The following is a 26,343-nucleotide window of genomic DNA, read 5'->3' as shown; positions in this document are numbered from 1 at the left end:
CAATCAGTAAATAAATGTGGTAAAAAATTAATACAAAAATTTAAAATGTAATAAAGTACAAAAAATAAAATAAAAGTAAAAGGTTACCTCTTTAAGATGTGCTTTCTGATTTGAACGGTCGATTAATGAACAAATTTTTCGAATATAATTGATCTCCACCTTCCAAATAATGTTTTGAAAGTTTATAGGATCATGTACTTCATCCCCAGCTTCTTCAAATATTTCAAGTATCAAAAGTATTCGGGCTCGTTTAGTTCGAGGAATAAGGAATAATTAATCCTTAAATTAAATTTGGGATGATTTATCCTACATTTGGCGGATAAAATCTTGGGATAACTCATCCGGGGATTGGTTATCCCTGATTATAGTGTTATTTTTATCCTATTGGGGGGGGGGGGGGGGGGATAACAATTCCGGGATAACTAATCCTAAAATAATTAATCTCGAGATAATTTATTCCCAACCAAACAAAACCCATGTTAAAATACATCGTAAGCAAAGCATTAATTACTGAGGCTATTGCCAATAATTCAGTTTCGATGACCATTAAATGCACTCGCCTTCCAAATTCGATAGCTCTGTATTACACAAACTTTAAACATATCATGACTAACATCCAAAAATGCATTCTTTGAAACAAATTCAAGCAATCCCGTTACTCTCATTTTCAGTACATCCAGTAATAATTGCATTTCAAAAAACCAAATTATTGTATGGCATTCCATCAAACAGTTGACAAGCAATCACAGGCTTCCCTCACCTTAGTACAGGCAGACAACAACATAGTCTAAAATAAATATTTGGGTTCTCAACTACTCAAAAGACCCTTTTACCTGAACCCATATCTTTTACCTCTATACATGAGAGAGGTCTAAGCTCTGTGCTAATGGATGTCTATGATCAACTTTTTCTTTTAAATTTTCTTTTTTGGCCGTCTGCACTCGTTCGTGGCTACATATAGCTTTTAAACTTTTATCGAATCAAATATTATTCTCCTCCCCTCCAATTGTATCCCTCTCTTCTCTCTTTCCAGTCAATAAAACAAAGCATTTAACCTACACAAGATTATAATTAACATCATAAGCTACGAGGACAACATCTTCATGTAATAGAAGCACTGAACACATGAGTTACCACATTAGTAATAAAATTTCATACACAGACTATATTAGGCCAAATGATCACAAACAATTCTAATAACAAGCAGATATATCAGTACAAATCACAACAGTATTTATACCAAAAAGTTGTTGCACAGTAAGACTATTCACAACTATTTTTTTACTCACATGCATATGTCCGTATAAATTGTGTGTTTCTTATACCAAAAATTTGCTAAATTCGGGTTCACCCCCTGAAGATCCTTTACCTCTACTATTCGAATCACCAGCATTAGCTCTATTTTCCATCAACCACAACACCTAATTAAAAATATAGGACACATATAAAATTTCAGTTTTACAAATCTGAATCAAAGTAACATTTTAAACTTGTTATGTTCAAATCTTACCTGGCATATCATTTTCGATCTCAACATTCAAGTTGCGGAATATCGTATCGGCCAGGCCTTCAACAACTGGATTAGTGTGTACATAAATTACCGGATATCATAATGTTTAAAATGCAGTAAAAGAGTAGTAGTTTAATATCAAAAGATATTATACCAAAATCGATCACTTCGTCCACGATCAAGTTGCGGAATATCGTGTCGCCTTCAACTGCTGGATCAATGTGTAGATAAATTAACAATTGTAATAATGTTTAAAATGCTGTAAAAGAATAGTAGTTTAGTATCAAAAGAAATTATACCAAAATCGATCACTTCGTCTTTGCGGAAAATAGAGTCGGTCTGGCCTTCAACAGCTTGATCAATGTGTAGATATATTATCGGATATCATAGTGTTTAAAATGCAGTAAAAGAGTAGTAGTTTAGTATCAAAAGAAATTATACCAAAATCGATCACTTAGTCCACGATCAAGTTGAGAAATATAGAGTCGGCCAGGCCTTTAACAGCTGGATCAATGTGTAGAAATATAATAATGTTTAAAATGCAGTAAAAGATTAGTAGTTTAATATCAAAAGAAATATACCAAAATCGATCACTTCGTCCACAATCAAGTTGCAGAATATGTGTCGGTCAGGCCTTCAACAACAGGACCAATGTGTAGAGATACAATTATTAGATTTAGTTGATTACTATTTAGAAAGGTAAGTAGTTTCATTATCTAATAAGGTAGACTCCGCCGTAAAGAAAATTACGCTCCACAATTTTTTGTTCATCACTCAGTATAAGATACTCATAAGAATGCAACAACTCTTCAGTATTGCTTTCGTTGGAGCTTCCTTCATAGTTATCTGCCATTTCTGTAGTTCGGAAGAGAGAAATGAAAACTTGAGTGAGAAAACTGAAAAGGTTAGAGAGGGAGTATTTGTTTATGTTGAAGTTGTGAGCGTTAAAATATCAAGCAATCTATACACAATATTATTTTTTTTAAAAACTATTACACTAACAAAATATCTAGCTTCTAATATGTAATACTATATCTTAAGCTGCCCCTAAATTTTTTTATTTTTAGTGCTTTAATTTCTCTAAAAAAAAAAATCATTCTTTAATTAGTTGTATTGAGAAGTAATATAGTTTGACTCACGAAGGTTTATATTTAGAAGTTACCGCATGTACGAAAAATTTCATAACTTCAAGAGTTTGAATAAAGTAAAAATACTAAATAATTAAATTAATAGAGATTACAGCACCAGATGCCAATAAAAACTTGTTGGTATAAAGGGTTAGCATATATATAATCTTATTCATGTCACATAAGGAGCTGGTCAAGGAGCTACTTAAACTTTTTATTATTTTGGAAAGTGAAACCAACAGGTCTACAAAAACAAAATGATCATCATTCTTCACTTTGGGTTTGAAAAATCTTTTATTAGTAATCTAAAATTAACTTTTAATCCGAGGCCTTAAGGTAAGTACATATACATACATAAAAAATTATTGTTGCTTTTTATTTTTTCTTATTTTTGTCATTTGCTTTTTATTTTTTCTTATAATGCTTGCCAAGTTAATAAAATGTTAGCCATGTATTTCAAATACATTACCTTGGATGTTGTTCTAAAAACTTTATATGAAGACTTGAGTAGCTTAGTTCTAAGTTCTAAAATATTTCTCTTAAAAAGTAGCTGGTTTTTTTTTTCTTTCTTTATTATATAAATTTTGTACCTTTTTTTACAATCTCCAATATAGTTTAAGAAAAAAAAAATCATAAAATTCACCTTAAAAAATTTTAGAGCCTAAAAAATTTTGTGGCTAAAGCAAATGCTTACTAGCCTCACCCTTGAGTCACCCCTCTCCACTAACTCTAAAACTGTAATGCACACTTTGATCCTCGCTCTTTTTACAATTTTTAATTATATTAAGTTAGATACTTTTATGTACATATATAGTTTCGTTCATCTTATGCTTTTCTTCAAATTACGGTAAGATTTCCCTTAATTCCTTTAATATTTTTTCTTAATTGTCTAATTTTTATTTTATAGTAACAATAGTTACTTCCTTTGTTTCAATTTATATGATACACTTTCTTTTTAGTCTTTCGAAAAAAAAAATCTATATTTAAAAATAATTTAACTTAAAACTTTTCCTTTTATTCTTAATGAAATGATTTACAATCACACAAATATTTATGCATTGTTTTAGACCACAAGTTTCAAAAATTCTCCTTCCCTTCTTAAAGTTTGTACCTAGTCAAACTATATCATATAAATTGAGACGGAGGGAGTAATATTTTACATGATAGTCTTGGTGTATGAAGTTCGGAGGGAGCTGCAATAGTATCAAATTTGAAGCAATTTCCTGAAGTACCCCCAGAGAATTTGCTGTAGATTTGACAACCAATAAGTCAATAACAACAACAATTACCAAGCCTCTACCCGAATAAGTTGAGGTCAATCATGTAAATTCTAACTTTTTAAAGCTAATTTATATCATTATCGTACTAAATAAATAAAAATAAAAAAATAAACTAAATATATAAATAATTACAATAGTAATAGTAGTAGTAGTAGTAATAATAATAATAATAATAATAATAATGATAATAATAATAATAATAATATGAAAAAAATACCCTTTGAATAGCTACTACTATTACACAAGCATGTTAAATCCATCGTCTCCATTAACTAAAGACATCATACTTCCCTTTTTTTCCTTCTTATTTCACATGATCACTTGATGCCGATGTATCCTCTGTTCAACAATTCAACTAAAGAACAGCTGAACCCACTATTTTCTTGACACAAATATATAAATATACTATCAAAAGAAATTCAACCCATTATATAAAAAAAAAATGTTCTAGAAATTCAACCCATTAAAAAGATTGAAAATATCCACTCACTACCAAAAAAAAAAAAAAAGGAATTAGATGAACTTCATCCCTAATCTGTAGCTAAATTGCTCATAGCTAATGGAACTTTTTGATAATGTTGTTGCTAGCTTTAGCAACAAATTTTATTGTTTAGTTACAAAATTTGTCTGTAAAATTTGTCTGTCGCTAATTCCTATTTTATTAGTAGTAACGACTTTGCAACGTTAAAGTTATTACTTAATCGAGTTATTTATAAAGTAATTACCTATAAATTTTTATATGTTAAACATCAATAATTAGTAATTATGTAAATATGGTAAGTAATATGTTATAATATAAAAAAATGTTACACTGTTATTTTATATATACTGTATACAAAGTACGACTCACTATTAAGTGTACAAATGAAACAGAACAAATTCTTTGGATTTGTGACGTCTAGCTAGCTAATCTTTTTCTGATATTCGCACACTTCTCATTGATGTATATGCATGAACCACCTTTATTCTCATATATGCAAATGGAGAATACATGTAATTAAGGAAGCTACCAACCTAAGTTGTTGTACGGTGTAACGTGCCAATCACTTTTATTTGTCCATGGAATAGTAAATGAGATCAACACCCAAGCAAAAGCAAAGAAATAAAAGAAGGAAATGATATCTCATGCCCTCCTACCTACAATTTGAATAGAAGAAAGTCGTCTTTTCAAACTTTTTATGTGTGACTTTTTCTTGGTTCTCTTATATGTAAAAAAATAAAACATTTTGTAAAAGGGTCATAAAATTTATAAATAAATAAATTGTAAAGGGCTATAAAATCATTTCTTCCAGAAACAAAAAAAAAATCATTTATCCCAGACAACCCTCCGGGATCAAAAACAGTGTCCACTTAGTCATTTTCACACCATTAAGAAAATACTAATTCCTAGGCAAAAATAATTAATTTGACTAAATCAGCCATAATTAAATAGATATTGAGATTTGGTAACTTCATACTTAATTAGCAAATCTGAAAAAATAAGATTAATTCTTTCTTGCTTTGGTAAATGGACACTCTTTTTTAACCAAAAGATAAAGGTTAAGTGGACACTCTTTTTGAGCAGGAGGGAGTACTTTTTATGTGCAGAAAAATGTGCAACTGGCCTCGTTTTTCTTTCCGCTACTAAATGGAGTATGACCATTTGACTATATAATCTTTTTGTCCCAATTTAAGTTTCTTAGTTTGATTGACACACAGGTTAATGAACAAAAAGATACTTTTGAATCTAATTATGGTCCTAAATTAAATATGTGTAATGTACTAAAAATATCATTTGAATCTTATGACTTGTCATGTAGGATGCTTGATATAGTAATAATACTTAACAAATTTTGCAATTATTAAGTATTATTACTGTTTAGAAATCAAATTATAATTTTCTTTAACTATAGTTTTTTCGAACATTTTTAGAACATCTATAAAAGTAACGTTTTATAGTCCCTTATATATATATATATATATATATATATATATATATATATATATATATATATATATATATATATATATATATATATATATATATATTAGATAAATTTTATCTTAAAAATGTGCGCACATAAAATCAGATTAATTAACTACCGTACCCGGTAATTCATAGGACTATAGTTACGTTATTAATACCAATTTAAAGTATTTAACAATGATATAGGTTATTTCCGTTTATTCTTTTCATTTTAAACTTAATCCTGTCTTAAGTAAAATCTTTGTTAATTACTTATGTTTGCCAGCATACAGGAAATAAATTTATAAGAGAAAATACTTTAAAAATAAATTTTAAGTTTAATCGGTCGAATAAAAATTTAAAATAGCAAAATGATAATAGAAAATAACATCAATAATAATAAATAATATTATAAGGATAGTTTTTAAATAATAATTAATCCTATATTGAAATAGAAATTGAATAGCAGAATAATTCTTTACGTGTCTATAATAAATTCTTAAAGGAAAATTATAATTTGAAATAAGTTTAATAACATTTCTACATAAAATAAATCAAATAGTATATATGAGTGTGTTTTGTGGGGTCACTATGACCTTTCCATGACATCATCATTTTATAGTGGCAAGTGAAAAACCCTTAGGGCTCGTTTGGTATGATGGATAAACAAAAATAATTCTAGGATAAAAATTTAGTGCAGCTTTATCCCACGTTTGATTGAAAAAAATCTAACGGTTTGCATTTCGCGGGCGGGATTAGCGCTCAGAAAGCTACTTCAAACTCGTTAGTGCTCTTTCGAACTTTGTTTTAAAAGAGTCGTCACCTAATTTTTAGGAAATTAGAAAAAACAGTTTCGAAGGATTTATTCATATACAATAAAAAATCCTTCGTAATCCAAAGTTCAAGGTGTTAAGCACCCTAATATTAAGAATCCGTACTATACGGTTCCAATGTATATTTATTTGCATAAACTGTTATTTAGTGTTTATTCGCGCATTTATAACATCTTTCATTTGCATATCATTTTGAAAAGAATTGAATATATCCCTTTAACATATAGGGTATTTAGATTTGGACTTATAATATCCGGATAAATAATTTCCTTTTATATATAAGGAGAGTATATGTTATTTATAAAAGAGTATAAAAATTATTATGTTTTTTTTTTTTTAATAACAAGCGAATATAATTCCATTCATGCTTAAATCATACTTGGCTCGGGTCAACTTATAATACGTTTAGAACGTCTTACTTACCTTTACAATTACATGTATATTTTAATCATTTTTCAGTTTATAAAGGGTTTTTATGAATTAGATATGTTAAATTCGTTCTTTTGAAAATGAATTGGGCTTTAGAGCAAAAATGATTTTTATCTATAAAAGGACTTTGAAGTTTTTTCTGGGTAACACCCACATCCATTTTCCTCCTTTTTGAAAAATCCAGTATGAGTTTTATCCATTTTTCATTGACCGTCTGCTTCCAAAAGAGAAGTCATGTGGGCTTTGGCCCAGAATACTTTATTTTTTCATTTTTTTTGCACGGATTGCCCTTCTTTTGGGGTGGTCTTTAAACTTTACCCTTCAAATTTGCGGTCTTTGAATTTTGCCCCTCATATTTGTGGTCTTTAGGTTTTGCCCTTTGCTTGAAAGGGTGGGCGAATACATAAAGTTCTGGGTTCGAATCCCCGCTCAGGCATAAAATAAAAAAATAATTTTGCAAGGCAGGACTAGAGTGTGTATGCCGGATCCAACATACAATTTTTAAGGAAAAGCTAAAGTTATGCCGGATCCGGCATAACTAAAAGTCTGCCCCATAAGACAGAGTTTTTCCTAAGACATAGTTTAGTTATGCCTTATGGGGCAGAATTTTAGTTAAGGCATAACAAAATTATGCCCCATAAGGCAAGAACTTTTCTTAAGGCATAGACTTTGCCTTATAAAGCAAAGTTTAAGTTATGCCCTAAGGAAAAGTTCCGCCTTATGGGCATACTTTTAGTTATGTCTTTGGGGCACACTTTTTAATTAAGGCATAACTAAAAGTTTACCTTGAAAAGTATATATATATATATATATATATATATATATATATATATATGCTTCAAGGCAAAGTCTGACGGAGGGGACAGACTTTTAGTTAAACACAACTAAAAGTTTGCCCCCTCCGACGGACTTTTAGTTAAACAGAACTAAAAATCTGCCGGAGGGAGCATAGCAAAATTTAAACTTTGCCTTATAAGGCAAACTTTTAGTTATGCCTTAAGAAAAACTTACGCCTTATGGGGCATACTTTTAGTTATATTTTATGGGGCACACTTTTAGTTAAAGCATTACTAAAAGTTTACCTTGAAAAGTAAAAAAAAAAAATACATATATATGCTTCAAGGCAAAGTCTGCCCCCTCCGGCAGACTTTTAGTAATGTTTTACTAAAAATCTGCCGGAGGGGGCATAGCGAAATAGAAACTCTGCTTTGCAATTTTTTTAAAATTTTTTGACTGAACAGGGATTCGAACCCGGAACCTATGAGTTTTAGCCGAAGGGCAAAATTTAAAGACCACAAATACCACCCCAAAAAAAGGGCAATTCTGCGAATTGCCCCTATTTTTTTTCCAATTCAAACCCAAAAAAACGTGTTCACTTTGAAAGAGATTGTTCTAATTGCTTCCTCTCTTTTATTTTGAGTAAAATATCATGCCATTTTGACCTTAAAAAATCTCTTAGTCCCGTTACTATTTAACTTTGTTGAAAACGTAAAAAAAAGTCAGTACGCATAATCCGGGTTTTGACAATTGTTTAAGGATCTAGAGTCAACTAAACGGCGTATGTACTGTTTGCCTAAGATGTCTAGTTCAACCCATAACCGGTTCCAATAATAAGGTGAGATTTTTACAAATACAAATACAATACAACATTTTTTTAAAATGAAACTGGAATAACATAAATAACGTAGGAGGGATAGACTAGGGGTGTACCAAACCCCTAGTTAACCGTTCTCACCCATGGTTCGGCGTTCGTGTCATTTTGACCCACGGCTGGACCTTCAATATATATTAGCTTCCCTTTGTTTTCTCGGACTTAATAAATCTTTGAAAGAATTTTCCTATTGGACCTTTGGCCCAATAGGGTGGCTGGACCTCGAGCCAAGTGGCCATGCAGTGAAGAGGGAGAAAAGAAAAGAGACTCGGTTAGTTTTTATTTACTGAACCTATCACATACGTGCGCGCGCGTGCGTGACACACACACACACACATATATCAAATTTTTACAAGTTACATGATTAAGGTACTCGATTGTATGCTATTGGCTTCACTGATCGGGATTTATCCAACGCAAGGGGAAAAATCGTGACCATCCTTATTCCCAACGCCGCACAAGTTCCAAGGGTTTTCATGAACCCCAAGCACGGCTGGACATCGGGAAATGGCTAAGACCTGTCCCCAAATCCCCTCAACTCCCTAAACCAGTGTTGCCATAGAATAAATCAAATCCCATAATCATGTATTAGTATCACAATGTGTCGAAATAATTTAATTACAAACAAACACTGAAAATGAATCAAGGTCCTAGTAAAGGGACTAAAACAGATACCACAATATGATGATATATAAAAAAAACACTGCAACTCCAAAACACTTAATCAATAAATGATCCAAACAAAAATCATTCTTTTTTTCCTTTACCTTTGGGGTTTAGTGAAATCTGGCCCACTTTTAATTAAACCTGAATTGGGCTAGACCCCAACTGCCTTCTAAAGGAAAGTTCATTTGAAAGACTAAGGCTTAAGTGAGGTTTCTATCCCCTTTTCTTATTCATATACACCCTATATATGACTAACTTGTTCTTTTATATACACATGTTACAATATGATATACACATATGATGTGTATATCAAGTGTATAATATATGTATAAAACTCTCCCCTTTCACTAACATGTACATGCTTTGTGTGTATCCAGTCTCTAAGTACCATCCCTAAAGTCTATGGCCCAGTAAACTACTTTAGTTAAACCATGTATTTTTAGCAAAAATCTGTTCTAGACTAAGGTCAAGGGGTACTTAGTTTAAGTAGACATCTATCAGACAGGATTTTCCCCTACCCAGCCCTTATAATTCAATTCAATCAATGACTCTTATGGTCTTCACCTAGAACCAGGTCAGACACATACCAATTTCATGAAATTGGTCAACATCAGTACACAATATGACTTCACAAGAATTTAGGGAATTGAGCAATTTGCAATCATATTCATGAAGAAGATTTAAGCACTTCTCTCTCAGCACACAGGACAATACTTAGTCTTTCAAAGCTCAAATGGATGGGATGACATATTGAAGATCAAGTTAAGAGATTTAGGCAGCTAGAATGATGTAGAAATGCCAACAGAAAAGCAGTACATGTATCAAGCAAGAGATGCAGAATTTTATCAATTAGTTTAGATGAGATGAAGCCTATGCTTTATATGAAACCCCCCACTCCACCCCACCCCACCCCCACCCCAAACAGGTTTAAAGAAGAGTGCAGTGGCAGGAAGACTCAAACAACTCTTGTTATCCAGCATCCTTTACTCTAAGAGAATATTCATTACTAACAGTTTCAAATTGATCCACTTATCTCAGAAAAAATAAGCCAATCAACTTATTTAAAGGACCAATTTCTCTTCTTAATTTCTAAAGTTCTTTAGACATTCAATAAATCCCTTCTTTCCTTTATTTCAAACTCTGATGAAATGATGAAATCTAAAGAGATCACAACATTCTTATGGCAGAGATGACCCTCGAGGGCCATGGGATGTGCCATAACACCCCTCACTTGGAGGGACGGTACTTTGAATCAAGCTGAGCTTGACTCTTCCCCATCCTCTCTTTGAGGTGTCTTTTAAAAGACTATTCCATGCCAAGAGGTTCACAAACTGCTTTAAGAGCACTTACAACATCCTTAAACAACAGCATTAGACCAATTCCAACTTAGCATTCATAGAAAACCTTGACAAACATAGTGCATCCTTCCCTCCCCAATTCTAGTTATAGGACAGTGCATAATGAGGTCTAAAGGTAACAGTTTAAATCTAATGGTAAAAATGCCTATCACTTCTATCTTAGCCATGATATTTTCTTTTCTAGATTTTAAGCTAGGATCATACACAAATGCACAAACATCTGGTTGATAAAAGTTTGTAGGCAGGTTGAGTACAGGCTTATCACTTTGTCTCTCTTTTTTTTCCTCCTTGCCTTATTATAACTTAGACAAAACCACTATCATCTTTCAGAGTTAAGGCAATTCTGAACACATTTGATTGCCCAAGTTAGGAAAATTACATAAGAACAGAGTTACGCACTTAGTTTTATTTTTATTTCACCATAGCCAAGATAAATGCCAAATACCAATTACCAGATACAAATCCTAAATGCATTTGGCTATCTAGATTAAGGAAAATGCAGAAGAGCAGGATTCTGTACTCACAAAACAGAACATACCTTATCTTTGAAATTAGAGTATTTCCTGCATAATTACGTGGTTAATCTGAGTGGGACCTTATTGATATCTATGAAGTGCTAGCAGGTTTTAAGACCTAACTGGACTCCCATTTTTCATTCTAAACATGATTCTCACACATCAGAACATGACAAGAACAAATACCACACCTACAACTTTAATAACTAGACAAAACCTTTTAGAGTTTACTTACTCTTTCCCAGGGATTGTGCATTATCTCTTTACACATAGAAACTTAGAAAATATTCATTCTCTTATATTATCCTCAGTTAATTTAAGATAAAAATTAATCTATCTTCATGTTTTAAACTCACTTAGCTCAATTGAAATCTCTGTTGGTTTCATCTTTTGTATCTAATATATACTTCTCATATTATACTTCGACCTTCCCTATACTATTTCAGAAATATCCCAGACAAACTCAAATGGATTTCAAAGTCCACTTTAGACCGAATTCAGACTCATTTAAATGCAATTGAACCTACCTAGGTCTTTTCTGGTATCTTAACCATGTTTTAGGACTTGTTTAGGCATGCTTCATTTCATTAAGACCTACCTAGCTTGATGTATAATATTCTACTGATATTGATTAAAATCTATGTAATTGATAAGACACAAGTGAACATATTTGAATCAGAAAAACAAAGAAAAGAAAAACAAACTAAAGACTTCATGGTATCATGATTTGGTCCCAGGAACTAATAAAAACTCTTAACTCTTCTTAAATGAGACATCATAGTTCTATTTAAACTAAACCCTTAGGGTCTTATGGTCAAGAACCAATGATTCAGAAGTTCAAACAAGATTAAGCAATGTCATGAGAGGTCCCTTAAGTCATTAATCTTCAGTTTCATGGTTAAGAGTCATCACATTAAGGAACAAATAATCAAGCGAAGTCCAAGTGGCATCTAAAAGAGAAATCTGGGCTCATGGCATTAACAAGTCACATAGCCTAAATCAATCTTCAAACAGTCATATAGTACTATAATTCATCATCTAAACAGCTAAAGCAAGACTCAGTTTAAGTGTATCATCAATATAAACCACTTAATTTTCAACAAATTTCAAGCTTATGACAGGACAAATAACCAGATTCAAAACTAATGTTTAAACTTAATAATTACTAACAGAATAAAACCATACAATAGTTACGCCAAAATGAAATAATATAAGAGCATGAATAAGATAAAATGTTACCTCTTTTGTGTGCAGTCCATGTCAAGAATAGATTTTGGAGCCTTGTCCTTCCAATTCCAAGACTCAGCAACACCAAGAAAAATCAAGTAAATGAAAAAAATTTAAACTAAAGGACTCAAACTTTAAAAGAAAATTTTAAGTCTAAAATTATACTATTGAGCTTGAATTTCAAGTTGAGACTTAAAATTCCAGCTTTTTTGCTTGTCCCCACTTTTTCTCCTCTCATTTTTCTCGAGGGTTGGGGTTCTATTTATAGAACCTCAAAATTCATTCAAAGACTTGAAATGTCAATGTGATACGAAGCAAATTTTTAGTATGCAAAACGTGTTACTATGAAATTAACGGCTAGATTTCTACAAAAACGAGTGTATATGGTCAGATCTATCTTGTTTTATGTTGATCCGAGCCAACAGAAATTAAGCTTGAAAAAAATTCAAAGATAGCAACATCAACGTCATAATCTATAAGCTTTGACCAAGAAAAGTGAAAACAAGAGTGCATTTTACCTCGTAGGCGTTGTTTGGGTAGGATTTGGAAGAGAGACGAAAAACTTCGAAGTTGCACCAATATAGACGTGCTAAAGCTGATACATTTCTGTGCACTCTATGTTGATGCCATTTTTGGCAATCCAGCGAGGAGAAAGGGAAAGGGGAAGGGGGCGGCGCTTAGGAGGAAAGGAAGGGGGAAAAGAGGGTATACGGGTGTGTTTGGTTTAAATAAATGAGAAAAATGAAAGGGGGTATACCCCCTTATGTCTGATGCGGATTGTTTGGGCCGGGTCGGTCCAATCTGTTGGGCTGGACCTAGTCCAAAATAAAAGGAAAGGGATGGGGAGCCTGTATATTAATTAAGTATATATACATATATTTAGTGTATATAGGTATATAATGGGCAAGAAATGGGCAAAACAAAAAATGGGTAAAAATTACACGATGATTATTGACCATAATATTTTAATTATAACGAATTTGGGACGTAATTAACCTACTAATTAATTTAAAAAATGATTAACTATGCAAATGGGCTTACTTTTGCGAATACGGCCTTACTTGATTTTAACCTAGCTAATTATTTCAATTATGGCCATATTTGGCCTAATTAGCCAATTTTAAAATTAAATTACACTAATGCCCTTAATTAATTTGACCCAATGAATTTGGTTATTTAATCAGGACTATTAAGAGGCTAAATTTATAAAAATGAACCCAATTTCCTTAAACCGTGAACTAGTTAATTTAATTGTGGCCATAACAAAAAATCATTAAATAATTAAAAGTCAATTTGCAATAATGACCGTCTAATTGATTAATTAGCCTAATTAAAATATTTATAGGCAATTACAAATAATTTTGACAAATTATACAAAATTAGAGATTAAGGGTGAAATGGTTAATTATTTTAATTACTCAAACTCCTTGAATTGAAGGGAATAAAGTATTTGCTAATTTTGATTTTTTGACAATTTTGAATAGTTAAATAAATGATTATTATTTATTTATTTTTAAAAAAAATGCCTTTTTCTTTGATTAAATCTAACAATCATCTGATAAATGTTGTAAAGGTACCAATTAATTTCTAAATAGTTTGTGATGTCATAAAAACCTTTTTACCAATTTAAAGGAGTAAAATATTGCCTCGAAAAATTTATATAAAAATTATTTAAACTTTGTAAGGTGCAAAGCTCATTTTATTTATTATCCAAGAACTCTGAGTGATTAAAATAATTTACGGGAGATAAAAAATTAGGTGCCAACAATTAAAACTCGAGATAACTAATCCCGAAATTAGTTACCCCAGGACTATAGTATTTTTTTAATCCCCACATTGAGGGTGGAATAACAATCCCATGAGGATAACTAATCCCACTAATCCCGGGATTAGTTATCCAAGGATAATTTGTTTTCTAACCAAACGAGCCCTTAAAGTTCTTAAGAATTACCAAAATGTGAGAGACTTACAACATAAAACTTTTAGCTTTAGTAATATTATTATTTATATTGGGTAAGGGTTAATTCAAACTAATAAGATGTTAGCCATTTGTTTGTAACACATTACCTAGGAAATAGTTGGAAAAAAAATTATTTACTCATATGAAGATTTGAGCAGTTAAAGTTCTAAAAGAATTTTACTATTAAAAAGTAGGCAATCTTTGTTCCCTTCTTGCTATTTTTAATAAAGATCTGGTACATTTTTTTCTTTTTTTACTATAACTTTAATATTTTCTAAGTAAAAAAAAAAAAATCTTAAAATCAACCGTTAAGAATTGGGAATGTTTTCAAAAATAAACATTGCACCCACGTACCTATATTTTCAGTTTACACCTTCATAGCTTCTTCTTTTTTCCGCAACAATGTTTATACCCCGGTATACAACATAATACAGTATTATACACTTACGTAGATAATGTATCAATCCTTGTATAAAAGTGTATAAGAGGTGTTTATACACACTATTATACAAACTTATACAAACTCTAGATTTCGACTCCTACAAACTTCAACCGCGAAACTCCATCCGAAATGAGTCAATTCTTCATCTAATAACTTCAGATTTTAACCACAACTTCAAATTAACATTCCGAACTAACCCTAATCATCAATATGTCAAAAAACTTAACAAACCACAAAATTTATTTGTGAGGTTTCAAGCTTTTAAAAACCCGAATAATAGATTTTTTTTAATTTTTTTACTTTAATTCACCCGATAATGTTTTAATATGGGATGAAAACACGAATATTACTCTGCATCAGTTTGTAAGAATCCAAAAATCATAATCATAATCACAATGAAAGGACTTATTGTCTTTTTCCTGACTTATTCTCTTGAAAACTACATAAAAAAATATATTATAAATCATAATATCTATAATAGTTGAATATTTTATTAAAAACAACATGCCCGAAGAAAAACATCTTTGACTCCTCAAATAATAATATTACCGCATATTGTAAATTGAAATTTCCACTTGTTAAATTATACTGGGTATGTTTGTTGTTGTATAGTAAATTGAAACAGATGGAATATCATAAAAATGGTTTTCTAACCATTGTGAAAAAAAAAAAAAGTTTTATCTTATAAGATCTATAAACTACATTAAATTCGAATCCATTTTAATGAAAAAGTAGAGGACATAGCTTTACTCCTACCCAACATTGACTAAAAGTTAAAATTTACCAAGAGTAAGAATAAAGTGAGGAAACCTAATTATTACGCCAAGAGCTCCATGTTGAGAGAAAATGAGTGTTTGGTTTTCTACTAATCATAATGTAGAAGGAATTGATCCCTTAGTCTTTTTAAATAATATCATGAAAGATAGAGCTTAGAATTTAGATTATGAGAATCAAATTAATATCGAACTCTGACAACAACCTAAAGAGGGTAAGAAGTATACTTTATTCATGTTACTATTATTTTAGAATCCGAAAAGGGCTAAATATACTCCTGTAATATTGGAAAAGGGCTAAATATATCCTTCCTTATACTTTGGGTCCAAATATACCCTTACTATTATATTATTGGTTCAAATATACCCCTCCTCCGTTAAAGTTGATCACCTTGGACATCATTCCTACGTGGCACTGACATTTGATGAGGTGGATGCCACGTGGCATTGCCACCTCATCACCCCCAGCCCATTTACTCCTCCCTTCTTCCACAACTAAAATTTCCACTAAAATTTCCTCCCCTCCACCACCATTGTCACCATTACCGCCATATTATCCTTCAATCCCACCTCCAATCCAAATTAAACAGAAGTTGTCGTCCAGTCAAAATTGTCACTTAGCTGGATACACTTCTCAGTAAGCTTAGGGGCGAAATACAACATTGAACAGTAAATGCGCTATATATAGAGCCTGTTTGGATGGGCTTATGCCTATAAGCTGCAAATAGCTTATAAGCTAAAAAAAATAAGTTGGGGTAGTCTAACTTATTTTTTTTGGCTTATAAGCTGTTTTCAGCTTATAAGCTGCTTTAGATAAGTTAAGTCAAATGGGCTCAATTATTTTTTTGAGCTTAATTTAAGCACAAAATGACTTTAAGCTGGCCAGTCAAACACTCAAAAAAGCTGAAAACAGCTTATAAACAACTTATAAGTCAATCCAAACGGGCTCATAGAGCCTATTTGGATGGGCTTAAAAAAAGCAGCTTATAAGCTGATAACAACTTATAAGCCTAAAAAAAAAAAATTGGGGTAGCCTAACTTTTTTTTTTTTTTTTTGCTACAGCTTGTAAGCTGCTTTAGATAAGTTAAACCAAATGAGCCCAATTATTTTTTTAGGCTTATTTTAAGCACAAAATGGCTTTTAAGCTGGCTAACCAAACACTCAAAAAAACTGAAAACAATCTGTAAGCTGTTTTCAGCAACTTATAAGCCAATCCAAACAGGCTCATAGTCAAGCAATCACTTTTGACGGTACTTATAATGCGACTCAGTAAGTTTGGACTATAATTTTGTGGTAGGTGAATCTGGTTTTGGTGGTAGAAATTAAAGCCATTAATTTCATTCGTTTTATTTTTCTTTATTTTCTTATCTTGGTTTAAGGTTTTGTTAGAATTATTATATTGTACGTATATACGTAGCTATACTGGGAATGAGTTTGAGCTCTTGACAATTTTGACTAGACGACAACTTCTGTTTAATTGGGATTGGAGATGGGATTGAAGGATAATATGGCGGCGGTAATGGTGGCAATGGTGATGGAGGGGTGGAAATTTTAGTGGTGGAAGAAGGGAGGAGTAAAATGGGTTAGGGGTGATGAGGTGGCAATGTCACGTAGCATCCACCTCATCAAATGTCAGTGCGACGTAGGATAGGATGTCCAAGGTGGACAACTTTAATAAATGAGGGGTATATTTGAACTAATAGTATAACAACAGGGGTATATTTTGACCAATAGTATAACAACGGGTATAGGAGTATATTTAGGCCTTTTCCGTTTTGGAACAGATATAGTGCTCAATTAATTTAATACAAGCCTTAGGGGCGGAGATACATGGATAGAAGAGAATTGAATTGCCTTGATCAGAAAATTATATTATAAACAAATAGGATTAAAATATTATTTTATATATATAAATTTTATTGTTGAATCCTCTCGACATTAGGAAATATTTGTAATATAGTATTAAAGGTGACCGAAAGATGCTTAATTTGCAAGTATAAATCCCAAGTGTAGTAGTTTAGATTCTATCAAGTCTAGGGATAAATACCGAATATCGAAAACCGAAAAACAAGACCGAACCGAATCGAACTTCAAGAAACCAAAACCGAAAGAATCGAAACCGAAAGAACCGAACTGAACTAGTGTGGTTCAGTGTTTGGTGTTCACCTTCAAAAAACCGAAACCGAAATAGCCAAACCAAACTTTGATGAAACCAAACCGAAGAACCGAAATTTATACATTACCCAAAAAAATTAAAATAGCTCATACCCATTAAGTTTAAGCCCAAAAAAAATCCAAATTTAATAAGCTTTCTTTTGCTTTTGTATCCCTAATTTTCCAGTTCAGTTGAGAAAATCAAATATACTTAATAAAGAAAGGTGATTAGGATGTGTCTTTAGGATTAATGCATGTCCTTTATGTGTTTTCTTAATTATTCTTACTGTATGTATGTAACACCTACTAATCCTATATTATGATTATGATTTTCTGTTCTTGTGTATCCTGTTTATTTGATTTTGATTTTAATTTGTTAGTTTTATGTTTTATTGCTTTTGAGAATATGAATTAGTGTAAATGGAATCGCTCCTAATATCATATAAAAAAATCGAATTGAAAAAACCGAAACCGACCCGAACCAAACTTCAAAAAACCGAAACCGAAAGAACCGAACCGAACTAGTGTAGTTCGGTATTCGGTGTCCACCTTCAAAAAATCGAAACTGAAATAGCCAAACCGAAGTTTGATAAAACCGAACCGAAGAACCGAACGCCCACCCCTAATCAAGTCTTCTTATTACGTAGAATTTTTTAGGGGAAAGAACACCAATGCTCATTATATGTAAAATAATTACCTTTTCATGCCCCTTTTACTTTCATATTCCCAAAATTATTTATCCTTTTTACCTATTTTGGCTTTTGTGTATAATCATCTCTTTTTTATTTCTTTACTTTTTATCTTCTTTTCTTTATATTCTTCTTTTCTTTTTTCATTTGTTTTCTACTTTCTCCTTTTTTGTTCATTTATTTTTTTCCTAATCATACTAAGTACTTTTCATTTTCTTTTTCACCATAATCTACTTCCATAATTAATTATAGTTCCTTTCTTTTAATATTTTTTTTTCTATTTTTTTTTAGTTCTTTATTTCTTGTTCCTTTTTTAATTTCATTTATTCCTTTTTTTCTTTTTATCTCCATAATCTAATTTCATTCACCTTTTTTGCTATTTTTTAATTATTTATTTATGGTGATTTTCGTTTAAGTTTTTCATATTGTTTTTTCATAATCTAATTCTATACGTCTTTTGGCTCCTTTACTTTTTATTTTTTTATTTATATTTTTATATTGATAAAAAGGATAATTGATATTTTTAATTTTTTTTTTATCTTTATTGTTTTGTATATCTCAAAAAATAATTTATTCTAGCATATGGTATATCAAATCAGTAGCAGTTGAAGTATATCGTTGCAGTATATTATGATACCCACATTTTATATATCACATAGGAATGGCAGTTCATTCCTTGAAAAACACTTAGTCCTCTATAATACCAGCCTGATATATATCATCTACTGACAGAGTATCATGGAGGATTGATTTATCCCTATAAGAAAAACACAACTCAATCCTCTATGATATCCACATGGTATATATCATATAATGATAGGGTATCATAGAAGATTGATTGACTTATTCAAAAAGTACTATTCAGCCCTATGTGATACCCACATGGTATATCATATACTGACATGGTATCATAGAGGACTGACAGTTCATTCCTTCTAGAAAAACTCTCAATATGTTATGGTACCAACCTGATATATATTCTAATAGAGTATCATAGATGAAAAATTCATTCCAAGACTACTCATTCCTCTATGATGCCCACATGATATATATCATATACTGATAGGGTATCATAAAAGATTGATTGATTCATCCAAAATATACTACTCAGCCCTATGTGATACCCACATGGTATCATAGAGGACTTTTTTGTTTTTTCAAGAAAAACACTCTTGAGTTTTCTATGATACCCCCTTGGTATATATCATATACTGACAGGGTATTATAGAGGACTGGTTCATTCCTTTAAGAAAAACACTCCTCGGTCCTCTATGATATCCCCATGATATATATCATATACTAACAAGGTATCATAGAGGACTTGTCTGTTTTTTAAGGAAAAACACTCCTCAGTTCTCTATGATACCCCCATGGTATATATCATATACTGGCAGAGTATCATAGAGGACTGGTTCATTCCTTCAAGAAAAACACTCCTCGGTCCTTTATGATACCCTCATGGTATATATAATATACTGTCAGGGTATCATAGAGGACTTATTTGTTTTTTCAAGAAAAACACTCCTCAGTTATCTATGATACCCCCGTGGTATATATCATATACTAACAGGGTATCATCGAGAGGACTGGTTCATTCCTTCAAGAAAAACACTCCTCGATCTCTTATGATACCACCATGTTATATATCATATATTAATAGGGTATCAAGAATGAATGACCTACATGATATATGATATACTAACAAGATATAATAGAGACTGACTCGTCTATGATACTCACACTGACTCGTCTATGATACTCACATCGTATATATCATATACTAATATGGTATCACAGAGATTGGTTCATTCCTTCAAGAAAAACACAACTCAATCCTATATGATAACTCCATGGTATATATCAAAGTACATCGCAAAAATTGGTTCATTCCTTCAAGAAAAACACAACTCAATCCTTTAAGATACGGCCACATGGTATATATCATATACTAACAGGGTATCATAGAGAATTGTTCATTCCTTGAATACTATAACAAACACTTCTCAGTCCTCTACTCCTCTATGATACCCACATTGTTTAGTAGATATACTGACAGAGTATTATAAAGGATTGATTCATTCCTTCAACAAATTTCCTTAGTCTTTTATGACACCACGTAATATATATCATATACTGAGTGAAGTATAATTAATATTATTATAATTTTCATATCAGTTTAAAAATTATAAAAACAGAGTCATATTTTATATAAATTTTGTTTTCATTTGCAAAAGGAAAAAAATATTCTTATTTTTTTGTTTTTTTAATCTTTAAAAAATGAATAGAGAAAAATAAAGGAGGGGACAAAAACAAGAATGAAGATAAAGTAACTAAAAAGGAAAAGAAAATATGAGAAACAAAACAAACCAAAAAGGAGAACGCCAACTCACAGCTGCTATTTGCACTAGAGAATCTCATGTACTAATTCTTGAAATACGTATATTTTCAACATTTGCATGATTGTCTTGCTCTATATATGAAGTTTGGAGTGAGTTGCGATTATATCATATTTGAAACAATTTCCTCGTAGCGGACTTTTTGATGTGGGGATAACGACCCAAGCAACAAATTAAATTTTGGACAAAATACAGACGAATAATTATGAAAGAAATACCCTTTTATTTATTAAGTAGCTGCTACTATTACACAAGCATGCTCAATCCATCGTCATATCCATTAGTAATTACTAAAGACCTTACAACTTTCCTTTATATTTTTTCCTCCTTATTTAACATCACTATATTAATAGATGCTGATATAGCCTCTATTCAACAGTTCAATAATAGTAACATTTTTAACACGAAATATAATTATATATATCAGAATATTTGAACTGTTCTAACGTGTGCTTTCTTGGTTCACATCTTAGGAACAGTGATAATAAGCACTCCATTCTCCATTGTTGACTTCACTTTATCAGCCCTAGCATCGACAGGCAAATTAAAAGTAGTAGAAAACTTCCCAATTCTTCTCTGGAAATGGTGCCAATTGTCATATCCTTTTTGTACTATCTTTTTCTCCCCAGTAATCTTTAGGACACTTTCATCTTCAACTTCAACCTTCACTTCTTCTTTCTTGTATCCATGCAAATTAACTTTAAAAACATGTGCCTCTGGGGTTGCTTTATACTCAATTGGAGCTAAAGATGGAGGTTCATGTGGGAATGATAGTGCTGGTGCTATGAGAGATCGAGGGTTTTCAAGATAAAATTCATGCGAGGGATAGTAAGGATCCTGTTGACCTCGACTTGGTTGGGACTGATGTGTGATTTTTATTGTTGGATCATAAAGATTTTGTCGATCTTGATTTGTTTGGGATTGACCATTAAAAATTGTTGTCGGTGGATAATAAAGATCATGCTCACCTCGATTTGTCTGGAATTGATGAGTAACTTTTGTTGGTGAATCGTAACGACCTTGTCCAGCCTGATTTTTTTGAGATTGATGAGTAATTGTTGTTGTTGGCTGATGAGGAGGATTCTGTCTGCGTGCATAGCTTTTGCGACCGTTAAAAAGAGGCATTAAAGACATTTTTGCCGTACTCTTTAATTTGTTTTGGAATAAGAAAATCTCTTAGAGAGAATGAAATGTCATATAACGAGAGTTTCTTGCTGATCTGAGTGTTATGGCGTGGGGTATGTATTTATAGGGAAGAGTTTCAGAAATGGAATCTTCTTTAACAATTAACGTGTGTTTTAGAAGTTAAAAGGATGGAAAATGATAGATTATATAATGACGGTGTAAAATATATTTACTTATTTAAGTTATATATAAAGTAATTATAGGAATATTTACATAATAAATATTTGCAAGTAACCTTATATAAAAATAAATACTCCCTCTGTTCTAATTTATATGGCACCGTTAGGATTCCAAGAGTCAAACATGACATAAACCCGCTAATGTGGCACTCTCCTAGACCAGAAACTCTATTTATCTTTAATCTCAATTTTTTTCCTTTATTTTGTATTTAATTGTATTAGTTAATTAGTAAAAAAGAAATATTTTGATCTGTGGAATAGGTGTGTACAGGTTTTAAAACGTCGTGCCTTGTCCATTTAATTCTACTTTTCTCTCTCGTGAGTTGTTATGATTAATCTCCATTAGTTCCTATTCACACATTCCTTTCTCCTTCTCCATTTAATGTCATTATACTTGGTTACTTTAGTATTCATTAATTTCCATTGTCCAACCAAAGCTAGGACTCTGGAGTACTTCACTCCGGCTCCGGTTTCCATTTTGGCCGGCGAGTTTTCCGTTAGTTCTTTTTTGGGAATTGGGTCACTGGAAAGGTGACGTTTATACGACGTGCGGAGATGGAGTTTTGACTTTTATGTTAGATTTTATATTGAAAAGGTATGACTAAGCCCACACTTATCAGAAAAAATAAAATAATTGCAGACTTAAAACAACATCATAATTAGGTGAAAAGGCAAGTTGATTCTTGTATTACCAAAATTAATACTCCGTAATTACTTGATAAACTTTTTTGGAGATATTCATATTCATTAATTTCCATTGTCCATTACTTTAAATTCATATTTATCCAGTTTAATTGTCTATTACTTCCAGTATTAAAGATTTCATTTGGTGCTGCCATTTCCCTGGCATTTACTTGTATCTCAATATAAAGTTTTTTGCTCTTTAGTTAACCTAATTATTAGTTTGTGTGTTGATTTTTTCACAGTATGATGGCTTTCCATTCATGGATATGGTTATGCATCTTCTTTAAACATCCTCTGGTGTGTTTATGGTGTCATTCAAGTATTTTCTTTTTATATATCATAATGAGAAGAGGAACTAATCAAGGAAAAGAAAATGCTTTTTATAATTTCTTGATTTTGCAGAACCATGAAAAATTTTAAAAAAATATTACATGAGGAAAAATGGAGATTTGACCGGTGGCGAGAAGAGATTAAGGCATAGTAGAGAACCTTTTTCTAATAGCTGAGATACACGCCTTTTGCTGTAAATTGATTAAATATTGTATTATTAGGCTTATGTATATGATCATGAGTTATTTTTAATATTATTACGTTATTTCATGAAAAATGTTGTTTACTTTTAAGTTCATGCATTATATAGTCGTTCCAGTAATCATTCTTATGGCAAGTTGTTGAGTGTAACTTTTCTGGTGGATATATACTTCTGTAGCCGATATTGGGAAATTAATGAGAATGTGATTACTGTGCATGTAATCACTTCAGTTGCCATGGTTAGATCAAGGTGCGGGCAATAGGGTGATAATGGTGATTTTTATAAAGAAAATACCGAAGAAGCTCTGTCAAGGTATTATCCTATCATATTTAGCGACTCTTTTTTATTTAGATGAGTATGTTTGTTTAATAATCTTAAAATCTCATGAAAAAAGTTTATTTTTTCGACGCAATAAAATCTCTATGAAGATATTATTTTTAAATGACCCATTTTTTATTTTAAGCTTGATCTGAACCTTTAGTAATAACACAATTTTTTTATTATTATGTGTAGAATTAGGGGAAAAAAGGTTTAACTTATTTGTTATTACGATTGCTAAATTTTTTTATATGAACACTGAAAAGGGAGAAGATGATAGTTATTACCATCCGGTCTTAAGTTGCATACAAAAAATCAGTTTTTGTAACGTGGTGATTGACACATTATATATGATTCCTTAATACAATGACTCTAATTTGTTCCGTATTTAGTATATTTTAATTTTTTTTCTTGGATAATAATCATGTTTATGAAAGGTATGTGAATTAGATGTGATGATGCTTATCCACATAAGCATATATCTAAAAACTTGCACTATCATGCTATATCATTCCTTTTGAAGATTTGGGGGTTTTCATCTTTTTCCCCCCTCTTAAACGAACTCAAAATACATTTTTATTTGAACTATACAAATAAAAACTCTGTAGATTGTACCACAAAGTACTCTATACTTTGTTTAAGATTGTATCACGCAGTACCATCTAAACTCTTTATATTTAAATGTTAAAAAAAAAAACTTTATATTTAAATTGTAAGTATTGATCCCTATATTCATATTTCATTGGACAAAGAGTTTTTTTTTATGCTTTAATAGATATTTGAATAATACGGTTACGGTGTCACGTGCACAGGATTCAATTACATGTGCAAGATTTACAAATTGATTTTTCAATGTGTTTATATCTAGACAAAAGAGCAGTGAGTCGAGAGTTAAAAGAAAGTTCAAGGAATGTGTTACAATGCAAAACAAACATTGGCTATAATTCTGAAAAGAAGACTTGACACTGTTTTATGGCCTTAAGAAGTTTGTTGTGCACAATACGAGTGAGATTTCTTGGTATATATGAATAATTTTATTTAGGAATAGTAGACAAGATGATTGTTACATGTTTGCTCCGTGAGGAATCCACCGTCGTGTATCTACAAAAGTAATGGTTTAACCCAGATTTTTTTTCACTTTATGTATTTGTTTTTGTTTTGTTTTAGTATTAATTTAATCTCTTATCTTTTAACTAATACAAAAGACCATTTCATAAATTTGCTGAATGACATATAGTCTATGCTGCAAAGTTGAAGAGCCCATACTTTTAATGTATACAAATATATGTCAAGGACAAATTTTATAGAGGATATATAGAAGATAAAAAAAAACTAATAAAAGGATAATACAAGTACATCGATGTACTTGAGTATGTGACTGTGCTAATGTTTTTAATTTTAAGGCAGAATATTCTCTATATTTTAAATTTTTATGAGAATCTACCTTTTATTATTTTAATATTAATTTAAGTTGAAATATTCTCATTATTACTAATTTTTACTAAGAATCTATTTTTTTTTATTTTAATTTTTGAATATGAAAAAGGATTAGCCGCAAGTTCAATAATGAGAGGCATTGACGACCGCGCGAAGCGCAGGAAAATTCCCTAGTGTAATAGAATTTTGCACTGTCAATCTAATAAAGTTTAAACAAATCACAATACAAGGGGAAAATGAAGAGTATGAAAGAGAACAAAGTAAATGCTTTGGATTGTGACATCTAGCTAGCAAATCTTTACCTGATATTCGCATAATTGGAACTTTCTCACTGATTTATGTGCATGAATCACCTTTATTCTCAGATGTAAATTAACGGAGAAAACACGAAAAAGAAAGTACCTACCTATTTTACCTAAGCTGTTGTAGATACCGTATGACCGTGTAACGTACTGATGACTTCTCTTTATCCATGGAATAGAAAATGAAATCTTCACCCTGATAGTAGAGAAATAAAGATATATCAACCTTATAGATATATATACTTTCTATCTCATTTTATGTAGCGGTGTTTGATAAATTACTAATTTAAGAAAGAGAGAAAAAAAGACTATTGACATTTACTGTTTTAAACAAATCAGACTCTTTTGTGATTATAAACATCTCAATAAGGGTAAATAAGAAACTTAAAGTTGTTTCAAAATAAAAGATGACATTCGTTTTTTAATATATATATAAAGGAAAAAGTATCACATAATTATTGAAAGATGTCATTTTTGAATGACTTTGTATGTGAAATAACAATAGTTGAGTGTCTTTACTTTTCAAAAAAAAATATTCGAGGCCTCGAAAAATGGTATTTAGAAGTAAAGTTATGCTTGAACATGCATTTCACTTGAAAAAGTATTGTAGTTCGTGAAGAAATTTTTTTAACCAATTTTTCAAATTTGAAAAGTAAAAATGACTTCAATAATTAACCAAATATAATTGAATTGACAACTTGAAAACCAACAAGAAGAAAATTATGCCCAAAAGGATCCTAAGGGCCTGTT

The 26,343-nt window shown here is 31.1% G+C and overlaps 1 protein-coding gene, 1 long non-coding RNA gene and 1 other non-coding gene across 3 annotated transcripts; 1 reads left to right on the top strand and 2 right to left on the bottom strand.

Annotated features, from left to right (window-relative positions):
• Positions 1–686: 686 nt before the first annotated feature.
• LOC132605320 (uncharacterized) lies at positions 687–2,530 on the bottom strand. The gene is made up of 5 exons (XR_009569142.1): positions 1,810–2,530; positions 1,665–1,721; positions 1,511–1,576; positions 1,370–1,421; positions 687–1,055 (listed from the first exon to the last, which is right to left on the bottom strand). It is a non-coding gene; the product is annotated as an uncharacterized LOC132605320 (long non-coding RNA).
• Positions 2,531–21,154: 18,624 nt separating this feature from the next.
• LOC132605318 (18.1 kDa class I heat shock protein-like) lies at positions 21,155–22,171 on the bottom strand. Its single transcript, XM_060318504.1, has one exon. The coding sequence runs from the start codon at positions 22,088–22,090 to the stop codon at positions 21,419–21,421; it is 672 nt and encodes a 223-aa protein (XP_060174487.1). The 5' UTR covers positions 22,091–22,171; the 3' UTR covers positions 21,155–21,418.
• A 1,949-nt stretch (positions 22,172–24,120) lies between these two features.
• On the top strand, positions 24,121–24,211 carry LOC132608538 (small nucleolar RNA U31b). Its single transcript, XR_009570448.1, has one exon. It is a non-coding gene; the product is annotated as a small nucleolar RNA U31b (small nucleolar RNA).
• The last annotated feature ends 2,132 nt before the right edge of the window (positions 24,212–26,343 follow it).

The sequence above is a fragment of the Lycium barbarum genome, chromosome 8, assembly GCF_019175385.1.
Source record: "Lycium barbarum isolate Lr01 chromosome 8, ASM1917538v2, whole genome shotgun sequence".
In the NCBI taxonomy this organism is placed as follows: domain Eukaryota; kingdom Viridiplantae; phylum Streptophyta; class Magnoliopsida; order Solanales; family Solanaceae; genus Lycium; species Lycium barbarum.
Note: the sequence above shows the minus strand (reverse complement) of the source record. Positions and strands in the feature narration are given on the sequence as shown.